The sequence below is a fragment of the Danio rerio genome, chromosome 20 (assembly GCF_049306965.1).
Source record: "Danio rerio strain Tuebingen ecotype United States chromosome 20, GRCz12tu, whole genome shotgun sequence".
Taxonomy (NCBI): domain Eukaryota; kingdom Metazoa; phylum Chordata; class Actinopteri; order Cypriniformes; family Danionidae; genus Danio; species Danio rerio.
The window spans coordinates 45,310,398-45,329,798 of record NC_133195.1 but is presented as its reverse complement, the minus strand read 5'-3'; the positions used below and the strand labels follow the sequence as shown (position 1 = coordinate 45,329,798).

Sequence of the window (19,401 nt, the reverse complement as noted above, 5' to 3'; positions counted from 1 at the left end):
CAGCTTGATGAAGTGTTGAGAGGCCGTGCCAGAGGCAGCATTTGGGTTGTATCCCAGGAGGTTTCTGGCTTGTCACAGGGATATTAGCAAGTCTAGAAGCGCTTGAGGGGGCAACGTCATTAACTGTCGGGGACTGTTGCAAGTAACGCACTTTATGGCAGAAGAAGGAATATCTGCCGCCAAAATCAACGACGCCCTTGGAAAATAACGAGGACATTGTGATTATAATGCATTAGTTATGTTGCCACTGTCCTTGAAAGAGTATGAGAAATTTGTAATTTATTTGTGGCATATATTATATTAGAAACACTTTTAAAACTCTCTCTGAACTTGGTGGCGTATAGCTGACATAAAGCTGAGTCCTTTGAGCCCCTTTAACCTCTTAAGGCCAAAGCTGTTTTTTCATGCATTTTTTATTTTCGTCGATTTTTGAACCAAAATAGCTGGAGTTAGCAGGTTTAATCTTAATCAACTGAGAAATCCGAAGTTAGTGTTGCTTTGCGGATGAACCCCAGGTCGCTACCCCCAGGGAATCACCAGCTAGTCTGTTTGTTTTTGGTCAGCTTATTGACAAATTGATTACTGACATTATTCTGATGTTAAAACACTGATTCAGCAAATGTTTTGAGATCTGACACAATTCAGGAAGGTGTACTATTTTTAGAGCATGAAAAACAGTATTCAAGCTAATTTTTCAAGCAAAACACTTCATATATATATATATATATATATATATATATATATATATATATATATATATATATATATATATATATATATATATATATATTTGTTTTTGTAAATTATGAATCAGCGATGTCACTTGATACCTCATTATATAATGCATTAATTAAATGTAAGTGTTATATTAGTGTTCAAAAGTGTCCAAATACACTTTGTGGCCTAATTAGTTAGAAATGTTTCTTAAAAATGTCATCACCTCCGACCAGTAGTTTTTTTTTCCCCATAGGTTTTTTCTTTTAACATTAAATCCTGTCCTGCAGATAGATCTGAATAGCAGGTGACAGCTGATAATTCACTGACAGTGTTAGCAAAGCATCTGATTAAGTTATGAAGCCTTCTGCTCAGTTTCAGACACTCATAGCCTGAGAACAATCAACCGCATTGTGCTCTGAAATATATTGTGATTTAATCCGCACATTGATTAGTCTATGCTGGGTACAAACTGGTTATTTGTTTTTACCTCAAGGGTACCTTTCAGAGTTCATCCTGTAATTTATTTTTGATGGCTGCAGTTTCACAAAAGTCAAGCTAAAAGTATTAAATGTGCTGTCATTTAGTGTTTTGTGGGGCTTTAGTATTACCATGTTGTTGTTGTTGTTTTTTTTACCAAAGTTACAAAGTAAAATTGTATTAACCTTGGAGTAACATGTAAATACCATGGTACTAATAATATAATAAAAATGCAATTATTATGATCAATTAAGTAAAATACTAATACTAATACTACTGTACTACTACTACTGCTACTGCTACTACAAACCCAAATCAGAAAAAGTTAGGACAGTATGGAAAACGCTAATAAAAAAAAGAAGTTTTTTTTTTTTTTTTTACTAAATTTACTTAGACTTGTATTTAATAAACACATATTTCAATTTTTGTTCTTGAAGCAGAAAACTTTTGGACTTGTTGCTGTAACACTCTGGATGATCATTTTCTTCTTTGTATTGGAGCACAGGGCATCCATTTCTAGGAAAAAATATCTGAAACACTGATTTATCTGACAACAATACACATTTCCACTGTGTGATGTCCATCCCAGATGTCTCCGAGCCCAAAGAAGTCGAAAGCGCTTCTGGACACTGTTAACATAGGGCTTCCACTTGGCACAGTTCTGTTTTAACTGACATTTGTGGATATATCTGCGTATTGTGGTGCTTGAAAAAGGTTTGCCAAAGTAGTCATGAGCCCATGTGGTGATATGGCTTATAGATGAATGAGCATTCTTAATACAGTGCCGCCTGAGCGATCGGCGATCAAGGTTGTTTAGCTTAGGCTTGCGCCCTTTTCCTTTACTGAAATTCCTCCAGATTCTTTTAATCTTTTAATGATGTTATGCACTGTTGAAGGTGAAATATCAAAATGTCTTTCTATCTTTCTTTAAAGAACATTGTTTTAAACATTTCAATAATTTTCTTTCTTGGAAAACTAACGATCCTCTGCTCATCTTTGCACCTAAAGGACTAGACCTTTCTTGGATGCTGCTTTTGTACCAAATCATAATTACAATCACCTGTTGACATCACCTGCTTCAAATTACATCATTATTTAACCCGTTTACCTGATTACTAGCCCTCATTGCTCCTGTCACAACTTTTTTTTTAAATGTGTTGCATGTCTTAATAACAGGAAAGGATGTATACAGTATACAGTATAGAAGTTGACCAGACAAAATATAAAATATTTTGGGCTCATATTGTCTGCAAAAAACAAAAACAAAAAAACAAGTCAAAGTAAATTTGGATATCCCTACTTTCTTTTTTAGTTGTGTTTTCCATACTGTGCCAACTTTTTCTGATTTGGGGTTGTACTACTACCACAAAAAATAATAATTGTACGTTTTTATTATTGTTTTGAAATGTGATTTACTCATGAAACATGATAATTTAAAATTTCTTGTTTATATTAACTTCATAATTTATAGAAATAGAATACATTTATAAAAAAACATGATAATAATAAAACCATTACTCCTAAAAGCAACAATCTTATGTCACATAATCTTATGCATTTTAGATCTATAATCTAAATCAAAATTCAATAAACTAAAATATGTTCTTCATTTATGTAATTAAACAATAACAACAATAACAAATGTAAGTTTTTAATTATATTGTACTGAAACATGACATCATATTAAATTAGATATAAATTCAAACATAAGTTATCATTTTATTATTTTTATTAAATTTTATATTTTTATTTTAGAACTACTTAATAATTAAAAGCAACATTAGTAATAAGCAATTATTACTTAAAAAGAGTAACAATAATTTTATGATATTTTGTATTTACCTTTACATTTTTAGACTTGTAATCTTATAATGAAATGAACTATTTCACTAAATATTTTCCTAATTTATATAGTATTACTACTTAAACCTCCACTACCAATAATAATAATAATAATAATAATAATAATAATAATAATAATAATAATAATAATAATAATAATAATAATAATAATAGGTCACACGGTGGCTCAGTGGTTTGCACTGTCGCCTCACAGCAAGAAGGTCGCTGATCGAGTCCCGGCTAGTTCCGCGTCGTCTTATTTAATTTTATTTATTTTTTAATTTAATTTTAATTTTATATTTATTCATTTATTTTCTTTTTGGCTTAGTCCCTTTATTAATCTGGGGTCTCCACAGCAGAATTAACCGCCAACTTATCCAGCATATGTTTTACGCAGGGGATGCCCTTCCAGCTGCAAACAATCTCTGGGAAATATCCATACACATGTAGTGTATTCACACACATACACTACAGACTATTTATCTTACCCACTTTACCTATACCACATGTTTTTAGACTTGTGAGGAAAACCAGAGATCCCGGAGGAAACCCACACGAACAACATGCAAATTCCACACAGAAATGCCAACTGACCCAGCCGGGGCTCAAACCAGCGACCTTCTTGCAGTGAGGCGATTGTGCTACCCACTGCGCCACCATGCTGCCCGTTTATTTCATTTTTATTTATCATTTTTATTTACTTATTTATTTATTTTTAGACCCATAATCAAATAATCAGTGTTTATATTGTAGCTAGTCAATCAGTGTATCGTAATTTTTCCTCCATCTTTCCATTACTTCCCAACCTGAGACATGCAGAATGTTTAAAAAAAGCAGTTCATCTATGAATTTTAAATTGGGGGCTTGATGGTCTGCCAGACAGAAGGCAGATTTTGTTAGCATTGTCTGCTTTTTTTCGCTTCAAAACAAATGATCATTATCTGTCTCCATTTCTGCTTGCCTCTCCATCTGCCGGAATAAAACTTGCATTCGGAAATGAATGGCCCGAGAAAAACACGAGTGAATAATTACATTTTTTTTTTTTGTGCCATCCAATTTCATTATGATTGTGCTGGATGAACTAGGGGCAGAATATCACAGCTGCTGACTTTAAAAAAATAATAGAAACTAATATTGTGCTTCCTTGTTGTGCTTCCTTAAACCTGCTATATAATGCTGAACAACAATAATATAATAATAGCTGTTTATACTTTCTGTGAAGCATGTACACATTATGCCTTATATAGAGGTGTTCATAATTTGGCATAGTTATTATTTGTGTTTGATGCATTGTGTATTATGTGAATAGCATAGCCATGAATAGTTATGCATTGTAAATAAGAGATGAAGTACAGTATTAGTATCAGTATTATCATAAATAAACAGATCAAGAGCTTGATGTGAATTATATTAAATGGTTGCTAACAATTAAAAAAGAAAAGAATGTGAAATATTGATTTGATGTTTTATTATGCACAGAGAAAGTTATTTAATGTGATTTGAAAACCTGTCTTATTAATATTAAAGATGGGCAGATTGTTTATAATATTTTAATTAATAATTAATAATTTAATTAATAGTATTGTATCACACTTGTCTCGTATTACTAATTGAAGATATAACAGTTTGTAAGTGTATTAGAATATAATATAATATGTCATCATTTCCATATATATTGTGTTTAGCATAATATAATGTAGCATAATATATATGTTTGCACTACATTAATCTAAACTAACAATAAAATCTTCTAGCAAAGCATTTATTATTTTTTAGTCATGTTAATCTAAACATTTAACAATATATTATTAAATAAAATGCTGCACATGTTAATACTATTTTATAGACATGTTACTGAACAGTTTAACTGATAGAATACATCGTAAATTGCTACTTATATTAAATTGTAATTAATTTAATTGACTTTACATACAGTACATATCTGATTATTTTTGTCACTATATATACAATTATGTCAGAAATGACACTATTGTGTTGAGCCCACAGAAGTGGGCATGTAATTTGTAAAGTTTTATGTCTTTCTGTTGTATTCATATTTTGTTATATCTCCTAAATGAATAAATGAAGAAAACCAGCCACTTGCGACATCAACAGATCTGTGAAGCGAGCACTCTTTCGGCCTGTATCTTACACACATCAAAACACAGCATTTAAATATTTTCTAAAAACAATAAACAATGGAGGATCTTTGAAATATTATTTTTATATCTAAAATCTTTTTGTCATCTTCTTTGGCTTAAAGCGGTTTTATTCATTTATATTACACTGTATATTCCTAAATCGTTATTGACCTTATTCTAAAATGCAGAAGTGCGCCTGTTTTCTCGATTGTTTTAGAACTTCCGATTCAGTTGCCTATGGGAGAAATGACTATGGATAATACATGGCAGAAAAAGGTCAAACTACTTGCTCTACAAACAAATTTTTGCAACTATACATACCAAGTAGAATAATAAAAAAGAAAATATCAGTTTGCAACATCAAGCAGCGTAACAAGCAGTTTTTAACGTCTAAAAATGAATGGAAGTGAATGAGACCAGAGGTCTCGAGCCAAAAAGATTCAAATGGCTGCGCTTGCTCGTCGGTTAAGAATAAGGTAAATAGCTTTTGTTTGTTTTATATTGGTTTATTTAATGTTTATTATATCCGATATTTGTATATCTTTAAATGATTTCAATATTGCTTAGGCTATTTTATTTTGGTCTATGAAATTGTGTTAAGCCCTCAAAAGTGGCCACGTAATTTGTAACATTTTATGTCTTTCTGTTGTATTCACAATAATAAATAAATAAAATAAAATAAAATAAAATAAATAAATAAATAAATAAATAAATAAATAAATAAAATAAAATAAATAAAAATACCCAGCCGCTCAAGGCATCAAGGGAGCCAAATCGAGTGCTCCCACACAAATACTGTACTTTCCATGCATCGAAACACGCATGACAACTAAGTCAATGAAAAAGCGGTTGTTCCTTGCGTCACCTCGTAGCTAATGCATAAAGCACAGAATTTTTAATTTTTTTTTATTTTTTTATGAAAAGGTGGCCTTTTCAGCTGCAGTTATGCTTGTGACTGCTGGTGACAAATTGAAGTACTGCACATGCAGAAACGCGAGTTCTCAGTAGCCATATCTTTATTCCATAAATCAGTTCTGATCAGCTTCCCCTGTGTGTGTAATTAAGCAGCGATCTGGAACCGGTGTGTGGGTGCAGTGCATGATAGGATATGTAGTTAGGTTGAATGACAGGGAGTGTTCTCCAGCTATCTGCAGGAGCTAGATCACTGGTGATCATTACAATAATATAATTTGTATTTTAAAATAACACAAAAAAATCATATGTATTAAATTTCTTCTTACGTTACGATAATATATATATATATATATATATATATATATATATATATATATATATATATATATATAAAAACTATAAAACTCAACAGAAAAAAACACCCAAGGTTGTTTTTAGACATTTTTTAGAAAATGAAAGAGGTTTTGTTTTTTAATCCATTGGATGTATTATTCTATTATCATTATTATCAAATAATAATAATAATAATAATAATAATAATAATATAATAATAATCATAATAATATGATTATTAATAATAATAACTACACATAATAGTGCTTTTTAAACAATAATAATTATTACTTTTATATTGAAACAGGATTTATTCATAATACTTTAATATTTCTTGTTTTTAATTAAAATTTAATTTTTAGATCTATAATCTTATAATGAATAATTCAGTATGTATTATTGAGACTTTATTGCTGTATGTTTTTGTGTCCTGTCAGGGCTTCTGTACATCGGCTTCAGTGCGTGTATGTTTGGCCTGTACAGCTTCATGCCAGTGGTGATCAAGAGAACCAGCGCAACAGCGGTCAATCTGTCTCTGCTCACAGCCGACCTGTACAGCCTCTTCTGCGGACTCTTCCTCTTCCAGTACAAGGTCAGATTAAATTCAGTCTCCTTATTATTGTCAGGTTTAATGAAGTGTGTTTGTGTATTAGGTGTGTGTGTTGTCCTCGAAGTCCTTGATGGTGGGAATCCTCTCTTCACAAATCTTGGATCTCATCAGTGGCGCTACATAATATGTAGCGGCCTCAGGATGGGCATCCCCAGGTGAAAATAGAGAACAAAGAAAATGATTAGTGAGGCTGCTGTTCATAATGTACTTGAGTATGGCAACTGACCAGTCAGAATCAAGTTTTCTAGACAGCCATGTAGTAATACATACAGTTAAAACCAGAAGTTGACATACACTGTATTCAAAGGCACATAACCATTTAAAAAGTCAGATGTTAATGTGTCTAAACTTTTTCTCTTTTAGGTAAGGTAGGATTTTCAATTTTTTTTCTGTTAATAGCAGAATAATGAGAGAGATATTTTTTGAGAAATTGTTATAACTTTTCTTGAAAGTCAAATTTACATACAATAAGATTATTATGCCTCTAAAAAAGCTCAGATGATGGTGTGAAGGTTTTGGAAGTTTCTGATTGGCTAATTGACAACATTTGAGTTAATTGGAGGCACAACTGTAGAATAGTATTTAAGGACCATACTGCTCAACCACACTGCTTCCTTGTGTGACAACATGGAAAAATCAACAAGCCAGAATCAACAACAACAAAAAAGCCAGATTACAATTAGCTAAATTACATTGGGGAAAAGAATAATGTTTGGAGACAGGTCCTGTGGTCTGATGAAACTAAGATTGAATTGTTTGGCCATAATGACCAGTGTTACATTGGGAGGACAATGGGGAAAGCTTACAAGCCTAGGAACACCATCCCAACTGTGAAGTATGGGGGCGGCAGCATCATGCTGTGGGGCTGTTTTGCTGCAGGAGGGACTGTTCCATTTCACAGCATAGATGACATCATGAAGAAAGAACATTATGTACAAATACTGAAGCAACATCTCAAGACATCAGCCAGGAAATTAAAACTTGGCCACAAATGGGTCTTCCGAACACCATCACCCTAAGCAAACTGCCAAATTAGTTAAAATGTGCTTTTAGGACAACAGAGTAAATGTTTTGGAGTGGCCATCACAAAGCCCTGATCTCAATCCTATAGAAAATTTGTGGGCAGAGTTGAAAAAGCTTATGCGAGCAAGCTTGTTACACCAATTCTGTCTGGAGGAATGGACCAAAATTATTGCAAACTATTGTGAGACGCTTGTGGAAGGATACCCAGAACATTTGATTAGTTTAGAAGCAAAGCTAAAAAATACCAAGGAAATGTATGTAAACTTTTGACTCTCTAGAAATTAATGAAAAATTCTCTAAAAAAAAAATCTCTCATTATTCTGGCATTCAGCAAATGTAAATGATTTAGGTAATCCTAACAGACCCAGAAAAAAAACAAACAAAAAAAAATTTAGTATGATTAACCATCAGACATTTAAAAAAAATGGTTATGTTCCTTTTTTTTTTTTTAGAGTGTATATAAACTTCTGGTTGGCAACGCGGTGGCGCAGTGGGTAGCACGTTCGCCTCACAGCAAGAAGGTCGCTGGTTCGATCCTCGGCTCAGTTGGCATTTCTTTGCCGAGTTTGCATGTTCTCCCTGCGTTTGCGTGGGTTTCCTCCAGGTACTCCAGTTTCCCCCACAGTCCAAAGACATGCGGTACAGGTGAATTGGGTAGACTAAATTATCCGTAGTGTGTGTGTGTGTGTGTGTATGTGTGGATGTTTCCCAGAGATGGGTTGCGGCTGGAAGGGCATCCGCTGTGTACAAACTTGCTGGATAAGTTGGCGGTTCATTCCGCTGTGGCGACCACAGAATAATAAAGGGACTAAGCCGACAAGAAAATGAATGAATGAATGAATAAACTTCTGGTTTCAACTGTAACAGCCTGCCTGATATCTATCGACAGTTGAACATGGCACTAAATAAGACAGAAGCAGCTGCCTTATAATTCTGTCTCAACTCAATTTTTTATGATTATAGTTCTCGTCCTTGCTGTAAAAAAGGCCTTTATAAAAGTCCTTTATTTATATATATCAGTTGTATTGCTTGGACTGCAGCAATGCCTACTTGAAAGTTAGGAGTTTGTTGGGCTGAATAGTTTGCACCACACCACTTGAAAAACCTGCATTGCGTCTATACGGATTCACAATACAACAATACAACATCTTTAGAAGAACGTGTAGCGATCTTTTCACTGAAGCACCAAGACAATCTATCAGGGGATTTCAGCAAAAGATCCAGGCTTCATTTTTTTTATGCCGCGCCATTAAAGCTAAAGCCATCACTGAACAAAGCCATCAGTCATCCTGTACAATGAGCACAGTGTTTTAAACTGTTTTTCCATTTAAACTTTTCCCTCGTCTAGCAGCGATTACACTGTCTGGAGGACAAAAAACTGTCTCTTCTTTCCTTTGAACTGATTATTATATGCTATTATTATCACACTGATTCGTTTTAATGGCTCCAGCTCTATTGAAGGTGGTGTTTTGCTGGTGAATAAAATACATCGGCGTTTTTGTTTCTGCCATAGGTAAACGCATTGGGACCTTGAGCTTCAGCATTCATGAAACACAATTAGAGTGATGGATTTGAAACAAGCCTCTGGGTTTCTGCGTGTTGTCTCTGTTTGCCGGGGAAAGTTGGAAGTGGCTCGGTGGAATCCGTTTTTACTGACAACTAAAGCTGTAATCACATCTAAAGCATCGCTGGCTTTGTTTTTCAGTGTCCTTGTGTGAAGAGGCTCAGCACAGATGTCAGCTCTGTCTCATTGTCCTATTGCACTGGGAGAAGAGTTTCATATGTGTGGTGAAATTATTGATTTATGTGCATATAACGTATACATATATAATGTCTGAGACTGCACTGTCAAAAATATCTGTTAATTAACAGTTGTGATTCACAGGTGTTTTGCGTTTATTTACAGTTGTTAATTCCATTATGGGACTGTAACACGGGGTGTGACACAGACAACTGAGTTAGGATCCACTTGCAGGTTTATTCGGTAGTCAGGCAAGCAATGGTAAACACAATGGTGCAAACAGATGTATAAAGGCAAATTCAGAGTCGTAGTCACTATAACAGGCGAGAGGCCGGAGAGGAGGCAGCAGACAGGGATAACTAGGAGAAGGGCTAAGGTAAACACACGGAAGAACAAGACTAAGGAAATGCGTTGAATTGTCACTAATAGTAAACAAGACTCGGTGATGGAAATAAGTGTGTGTGCTGCTTAAGTAGTGTGTGTAATCAGTCTTTGACAATCCTCAAGTGGTGTGAGTTTAATCAGTCATAATGACTGTGTGTGTATGAGCGGAGTGCATGTATAAAAATGTAGTCCATGAATGGCGGATTTGTAGTCCATAAGTTTTTGTGTGTGAGATCCAGCGATCGCCGGTAATCGTGACAGGGACCTTGATCTCTGCACTGTCGACTTTTGATGTTGAAAATTTTGTTTTACAGTTTAAAAAAGTGACTAGTTGTAAATAATATAATGTATGAGAAGTAATATTTTGAGATATATGTCTGTAAAATAATAGAAAATGTACTGGCAGTTTATTGCGCAATTTTTTAAACCATAAAATAAAACACAAACCCAGACAAATCATTTTAACCCAGGAGTCTGGGTGAGGCTGGGCCGCATCAAGTTTTCAATCAGAAACTAATTATATAATTTTTGATTATATTAATTAAATTAATATTTAAAATTAATACATTTTAATTAAATTAATTATATTAATTATACATTTTTAATTGGTTTATTTTTTCATCTTACTTCGTGGTAATAAAAATAAAAATTAAAAGATTTGAAAAGATTAGAATTTTTTGAACATGAAAAAATAAATAAAAAATGAATAAAAAAGGAAATCAATCAGTAATAAATAGTAATAATAATAATAATGATAATAATAAAATATTAATAATTAGATTTCTTGTTATCCGCCGTGCTGTTGTTACAGGAATAGGAAGCAACACTGTGTTGTTGTCATTTGTTTTGACTACTTTTAAATCATATAGAAATATATGTAATGTTTATTGTGTGAGGTAATGCAAATGACCCACAAATAATGGTGCGATTCTGTAACTGGTCCGGGTCACCGGGGACTCTTATTGCTAATGGACAGGTGTCGATGTGTGACTGCAGACGACTACATTAGGCTGCATTGAGTTCCTTACTTTTCTTTTATCCTGCCGCGTAAACATCACTTTGATTTCTTTTCTGCTCACTGCGCACAAAACAATAACCACTAACAAGTGAGAGTTATTGTAGACGCAAGAAAAATGATTGGTTGAAAATATTGTTCAGGACCAATAGTTCACTGTGAATTTTGCTTTAACTAGCACGTGACTACAAATCATACAAATGAGATTTCTGCGTGTTCCTCTGTATTGTTGTTTGGTCTGGTCGCTGTACACAAAAAAGGCTATAGGGGTTACATCAATGCGAGAGACGCGGCAGACATGAAGAGCCTCCAAATGAATCCTCTTCAGCCCTGCACTGAATGCCAGAGCCATTTGTAATGTGGTCATATGAAGCGGAGCTCTCTGGATTCTCTGCACGCTGCTGTTATTGCTGTCTGTGTCTGCACCTGCAGTCTCCGCTCAGCCCTCTCCTTTATTTTCCTGTCTGGCCTTTTGTCTTCTGCAACCTGCTTTCTGCTCCTGTTCACGAGGCCCACTCTAAGTCCTTGTATATGCGAGGAATCTATCTATCTATCTATCTATCTATCTATCTATCTATCTATCTATCTATCTATCTATCTATCTATCTATCTATCTATCTATCTATCTATCTATCTATCTATCTATCTATCTATCTATCTATCTATCTATCTATCTATCTATCTATCTATCTATCTATCTATCTACAAACGAAATTAAATATGCAGGCTAATGGATGTCTTCAGTGGAGTGCGTACAACACTGTTTCCTTACTCTACTAAAGTAAAGGAAAAAGCAAAGTAAAGGGGCCAATGGAGGAAGCTCGTCCTTTATCCTCGCACTGCATATGGTTTGTTCAACTGTTTTCTCGCTTGTGGACTCATGGGTGTTTCGGTCTAGATAAGAGGTGTGTTAAGGCGCATTTTTGGCATGTTGCTATTTTAAGGAACTAAAATAGACTGCGCAATAGACCAGCTGAGAGCAGGTCTGAAGTCCAGAGCAGAGCATGTTAGTTGTGCTCCTCCCTTAAATATTGCTTAATACACAGAGGATGTACAGCAATACGCAAATATCTTTACAAATGAAAAAGAATTAAAGGAATAAAATGTTAAAAAAATAATTATTTTCTACATAAATCAATCCTTCTTCATCTCAGGGAACTTTTCAATTTATTCATGACAATTTGCTTTTGTATTATGTTATTATTATTAGCAGTATTATTTATTATTTGCATATTTATATTTGTTTTATTAAAAACAAGTTTAGATTCATCCACCTGTTGGGTTTTAGACCATATGTGGCATAGCATGTGTGTTTGGATATAACTCAGTTTTTTTACCACACTTCGTTATTATAGTTCATTTATTCCATTGCTGGAAATTAGAACTGAATTTAGAAATAGTTTTGAAACAAATCTTTTTGCTTAACAAGCGAATATAATTATGTAGGCTGTTGGATGTCTGTGATTACAACACATTTCCTTATCTAGGAAAGAAAGTGAAAGTAAAGATTGAGGAGGTTCATTCTCTCATTCTAGCGCTGCAGATGGTATGTTTAACTGTTTTCTCGCTAGTGTAGCGTTCAGTTTTTCCATTTACATAGTCTGCCATGTAAATAGCAAATGCGCCATGGCGTGATGCAACTGACTTTTAAAGGGAATGGGAGATGAGACTCTGATTGTTTATTTTCAAAACACTCGTAACTCATTAAGAGAATAATTATGCCCCTATTAGACCATGCGCCGTGACACAGAGCATATTTTTCAAAAAAGTGGAAAGTGGATTCTGACACGCCCTAAATGCTTTTGCGCCCTTCGCTTTAGACTTTCTGCCTAGATTGTTAAAAAAGAGCCTCATAATGTCCGCCATGTAAATACCAAATGCACCATGGCGCGACGCAACTGGCTTTTAAAGGGAATGTGAGATAAGACTTTGATTAGTTTAATGCACATTATGCTCAAAACACACCCATAACTCATTAAGAGAATAAGCTCGACACTGTTAGACCGTCAACGGGGCGCAAACCTTATTTTTACATCCTTAAAATATTACAAGTGGATTCAGAGATGCCCATGCGCTTTAGACTTTGCACCTAGATCGTTAAAATAAAATGTTGTAAAATATGCATCGATTCTATATCAGAACTCAAACAAAGAGTTCATGAAATTATACAACTTTTTTGATAGTTCAGTTAGACAGCATGCTTTCACTTTCGTATTCAACACAAAACACACTTTTACCAGTGGGAATGATATCTCTACTCATCATTTTCTCTTCTTACAGCCATATATATATATATATATATATATATATATATATATATATATATATATATATATATATATATATATATATATATATATATATGCTAATTACATTGCTGTAATACACTGTGATATAGCCTGGTTTGTTAGTCGTTAGATCTTATTGCTTTCTCACCACAACCAAACCACTCTAGAGTTATTGCAAATAAGCCGAGACCACCTGATCCAGGTGATCTCACCCTAACTGTTTTGAAGCAAATCAGAGCACGATTGCAGGATTCACATACAGTAAGCTCAAATGAACAAAGGGGCAAACGCACCAAGTTATAAGGGACTAAAGGGTAACGCACCAAGTTCCGAAACAAACATCTTGGTGTGAAAGCACCCTTATAGTTTATTCGTAACTTAAAGTAGAAAATACTGCTAATGAGTTTTACTGTAATGTTAAGTGTCTGCAAGAAAATAAAAAAATAAAACATGTACAATCTGGCTTCTGCTCTCACGAGGCCTGCTCGAAGTCCTTGGGAGTGGAGCCTTAAAGTCTGAGACTACAATGAAGACTGAATGTTATTAAATGAGTATGGAAAGGTATGAGAGATAATTTAGATTCTGCACTATTTGCAGTACACTAATAAGGGCATTTGTGACATTCATGTGACTTTTACATACTGACAGTCATGCTTTTGCTTTCACTGAAACACGAGATGCTCTTTCAAGTACATAACTTCATTACGTCACATGCAACATGGCACTGTCATCATTCTTAAAGAAGGCATTTATTTAAAAATGTATTGCTAACAAACAACCCATTTGGTCATTTTTATGCTAGTTTATTCTATAATAGTGTCTCAGTGATTCTGGATATATTCTGTAACACTATCCCAATCATTGTAAAAAGTCAGTATCTCAGTATTCGATACATATATAGTGTGTGTGTGTGTGTGTGTGTGTGTGTGTGTGTGTGTGTGTGTGTGTGCGTGCGTGCGCGTGTACGTGCGTGCGAGTGTATATATATATATATATATATATATATATATATATATATATATATATATATATGTGTGTGTGTGTGTGTACATATATATATATATATATATATATATATATATATATATATATATATATATATATATATATATATATATRCGYGTGTGTGTGTGTGTGTGTGTGTGTGTGTGTGTGTTCATCATTTACTCTCCCTCATGTGGTTTTAAACCTTTATGGGTTTCTTTTTTCTGTTGAACACTAAAGAAGATATTTTGAAGAATGCTGGTTGGTGGTATCCATTGACTTTCATTGTATTTTTTCTACTATGTAAGTCAATAGGTACCATCAAATGGCTATCTTCAAAAATTTATTTTATGTAGTATAACACTACAATTCTGCCTGTTTTGTTCCTGCTGCTTTACTTTTATTATATTTTCATTTATTATATTTTATTATATTTAGTGTAAAATATATTAATTAATGTATTTTTATTTTCAGCTTAGGCTCTTTATTAATCAGGAGTCCCCACAGCGGAATAAACCGCCAACTTATCTAGTATATGTTTTACACAGCGCATGCCCTTCCAGCCGCAAACCATACATTCTCATTCATTCTCATTTGAAACACCCGTACAGTCTCATTCACACACATACACTACAAACAATTTAGCTTGCCCAATTTACCTGTTCCGCATGTCCTTCTTGCTGTGAGGCGATAGCGCTACCCTCTGCGTTACCGCATCGCCGTAAAATACACTTAATGAAAATATTCAATCATAATTATATTATATTATATTATATTATATTATATTATATTATATTATATTATATTATATTATATTATATTATATTATATTATATTATCGGCGACGTAGTTATGCAGTAGGTAGTACTGTCGCCTCACAGCAAGAAGGTCGCTGGTTCGAACCTCGGCTCAGATGGCGTTTCTGTGAGGAGTTTGCATGTTCTCTCTGCGTTCGCGTGGTTTTCCTCCGGGTGCTCCGGTTTCCCCCACAGTCCAAAGACATGCAGTACTGGTGAATTGGGTCGGCTAAATTGTCCATAGTGTATGTCTTTGTGTGTGTGAATGTGTGGATGTTTCCCAGAGATGGGTTGTGGCTGGAAGGGCATCCGCTGCGTAAAAACCTGCTGGATAAGTTGGCAGTTCATTCCGCTGTGGCGACCCCGGATTAATAAAGGGACTAAGCCGACAAGAAAATGAATTAATAATATTATATTATATTATATTATATTATATTATATTATATTATATTATATTATATTATATTATATTATATATATATGTACTGCTGCTCTTTTTTTGCTTTATTTGTACATACATTTAAATATCTATGTAGCATAACTGTTTTATATATTTTTATTTTAAAGTGTGTATCATATATACATAATAATTATATATAATACACATATATTATATTATATTGTATTATTTAAAATAATAACGTTTATTTATATAGCACATGTCATGCATAATGGGAAGTGCTTTACATAAACAAGAAAATAAAACATAAAATAATCACAATAAAACGAGAAAAAACAATAAAGAATTTAAATTGTCCGAAAGATTAAAACAGGTGTATAAAAAATAAAAAATAAAGATGTTATAAACTATTCATTCATTCATTCATTTTCTTTCGGTTTGGTCTCTATTTCAGAGGTTGCCACAGCAGAATGAACCGGCAACTATTTAAACATGTTTTACGCAGCAGATTCCCCTACACTCATAAACTACGGACAATTTAGTTAATCTAATTCACTCATAGCACGTCTTTTGACTTGTGGGGGAAACCGGAGCACCCGGAGGAAGCCCAGGCAAACACGGGGAGAACATGCAAACTCCACACAGAAATGCCAACTGACCCAGCAAGGACCTAAACCCGTAGTATGGTATAATATAAAATAAAAATAAAATGAAATAAAATAAAAAAAACTGTAAAAAGTGCAAAATAGAAGCATTTTTACTATGGTGTTCTTGGTCGTTTGGAGTTTAGTTTATATATAGGCCATATCTGCAGCGTACAGATATTGGCATATATCCACCCTTGGCTAAGAGCATTCTGAACGTGCTTGCATGTTTTCCACAGTGATTTGCCGCTTGTCTGACAGACGTAGATGAGAGTGTGTTTGAAATTTGAATCAAGCTGATTTCCCACAATAGCCTTGGATGTGCAGTTCAGCCGAGCCAATTGAGGGAGAAAAATGAGCTGTAATGATTGAGTTCTGATCTCGACAGGTTGCTCAATTTCCTGAAATCTGGGCATCAGCGGATGTGACTGAAGCATGTTCTCGCTGCAATTAGCCTTTGATTTGCACTTGGTTTGCACTTTGTGGTCTGTTTAGACCGTGTTGCTTGAGGAAAAGTAGATTGTTTGAATGGTTGGATGGCCTGTGTCGTTTTATTGGCAGCTGCTGGGTTGTTTGTCCAGATTAAATAGTTAAGGGTGTTAATGAGAATTGTATTGAAGGCATTTGGTGGTCACTGAAGAAATCATTTGAAATCTATAATTGTGTTTTCATGATACTTTCTTGTTTGGTCAATTGAAGTGTGTGGTTTTAGGATACTTGTGTATGTAATAAAATGAGCATCATGTTATCTAAATGAGCATTATCACGCTAGTAGCAGTGCGATATGGTTGTATATTGGCACTGGTGGGAGGCGTGCATTGGCTCAAGGCCGCAGGCAGTGTGCCTTAGTGCCCCACCAGTAATGATATACAGCCATATTGCACTGCTGGGAGTGCGATATTCCGCTCATACAGTTCAACGGCATAATCGTATGTATAAAAAAGTAAATCAAACATGGAGAGTCTCAAAAATAATTTTGTATGAGGAACTACTTTCTTCCGCCATTAATTCACATCTGCATCCGACTTCAAAACAGAAGAAACCGTTGCTACTTCTCATACATCACTTTAGAGTACAGGTGTCAAACTCAGTTCCAAAAGGGCCGCAGCTATGCACAGTTTAGTTCCAACCCTAATTAAACACACCTGATTAAACTAATTGAGTCCTTCAGGCTTGTTTGAAACCTACAGGTAAGTGTGTTGGAGCAGGGTTGGAACTAAACTGTACAGGGCTTCGGCCCTCCAGGAATTGAGTTTGACACCCCTGATTTAGAGCTGTTATTTGAATAATTCTCTAGCGTAATGTCTAAAATGATGACAAAACAGGTGGTTTTTTATGTGGTCTCTGTCGCCGTCTTGTGGTGGTCAATCATCAATTTCTTTGCTCTCCATGCTCACGGCCGCCAAAGCACTGAATTTCCAAAATTATAGATATTTTAAAATAAGCACTTTTAAATAAACTGCATAGTTGCAATCTAAACAACTACATTCTCGCTTAACCTGTTAGCCAGCACTCAATTTTGGGGATTTACACCTACCTAACTTTAAATAGTAACATTTCCTGACTCCAGTAAGCTACAAACACAAATTATGTATAATTGGAAAGAAGACACTTTGAGCTTTACTGTGGTAAAAGGAGAATTTACATGTTAAAAAATATAAAAAGTTATACATTCGTCTTTAAAACGAATGCTACGGGGCGGTATGACGATGTTCCTTTTCTTGTTTATCAGCTGACCGCTTACCTTCGTATAGACTTTCCTGCTGTTGCCAGTTTGTCCAGTGGCTCGCTACATATGTCGGAGGATTTGAAATTTGAGTTGACAGAATGCAGGTAAGACAAAAGCAAAAGCCAAAAAATAAAACAAAGTTGTAAATAACAGGGTGAGGATGTAGTAAAATCTGAAATCGTGGTAAAAATCAGGATCCTGCGTGGGCTTTTCTTTTTCTGGATTGCTTATTAAAACGCTGTAAGTTGGGTTTAGGGATGGCAGTGGATGAATGGATCAGTCGGTCAGTCAGTCAGTAATGCCCAATCCCAATGGCCCAATCCCAATTCCATTTTTGTACCCTTTCTCCATGACCATTAAAACCAAGTGTGAAGGGGAAGGGCTTCAAAATTTACCCCTGAGAATTGGGACAGCCCTACAGCACCTGCACACATCATCCCATGTCATCGCAATCTCTTGCTTCATATGAGATTGACGATCGCGACTGCTGTAGTTATTCCAGTTGTGTTATTTTTTGTTATTTATATTCAGGAAATCACTGAAGGCATGTATTATGTTATCACAACCATATGATGTAGCAATAAGATCGTATACTGTGCATTTACACAGTGGCCGTATTCATCTATGTAAACACACCAAAAGCAACATTAACATTATAGCAGACACTGTTAAAAGCCCATTCCCAACCACTAGACATTACTGACAGGGTATTTGAGTGTCATCAAGTGCCTGAATGTTGTGTGACTGCTGTACAGGAGTTATTATAAGGGATTATAGATAGCCCAATTTAGCGATTTTTATTTTCGCATTTTTTTAAAGCATGACGGTAAACACGAATGCAGTTATAAATGTGTTAAAACATGTGCTTGTTTGTTGTAAAAAATCATAACAATGACAAAAAAATACAAATTTGCGGATCTTCTTACTACCGGGTGCAGCTATACGGCTGTTGTGGCTGGTGTATTCTGGGAAATTTTCTTACCCCTTGGTTTCGAGTGTGGTCTTGAAAAATCTCTGTTCGAAGGGGTATTTATCTCTTCCCCTTAGCCTTACGCTTTCAAGCTAAAAAGAATTGTGACACCTCTACTTCTTCACGTGAACGCGCAAAATCAGGGGTAGGTGAAAGGGGAAGGGCTAAGGGGTAGAATTGGGATTGTGCCTAAGTCAGTCAACTGTGGCCTCTGGTGGAATTGGTGAATGGCACTTGTGAGAGAAATTTAAGATCTTAAAAAACGTAAACAGCGGCCTCTGATGGAAACAAAAACAGCAAAAAAAACAAAACAAAAAAACATACAGTACCTCCTGGGACGTATTTGGTGCTCTCTAATGTGTAAAGAAGCACGTAATCAGAATGAGCCTGT

General features: G+C 34.7%; 1 protein-coding gene across 1 annotated transcript in view; it reads left to right on the top strand.

Annotated features, from left to right (window-relative positions):
* slc35f1 (solute carrier family 35 member F1) overlaps window positions 1-19,401 on the top strand; it is a 208,620-nt gene that overhangs the window by 168,888 nt on the left and 20,331 nt on the right. Inside the window, exon 7 of the mRNA XM_677843.10 lies at window positions 6,863-7,017. Coding sequence (XP_682935.5) covers window positions 6,863-7,017 — 155 coding nt within the window. The remainder of the gene's footprint in view (window positions 1-6,862; window positions 7,018-19,401) is intronic.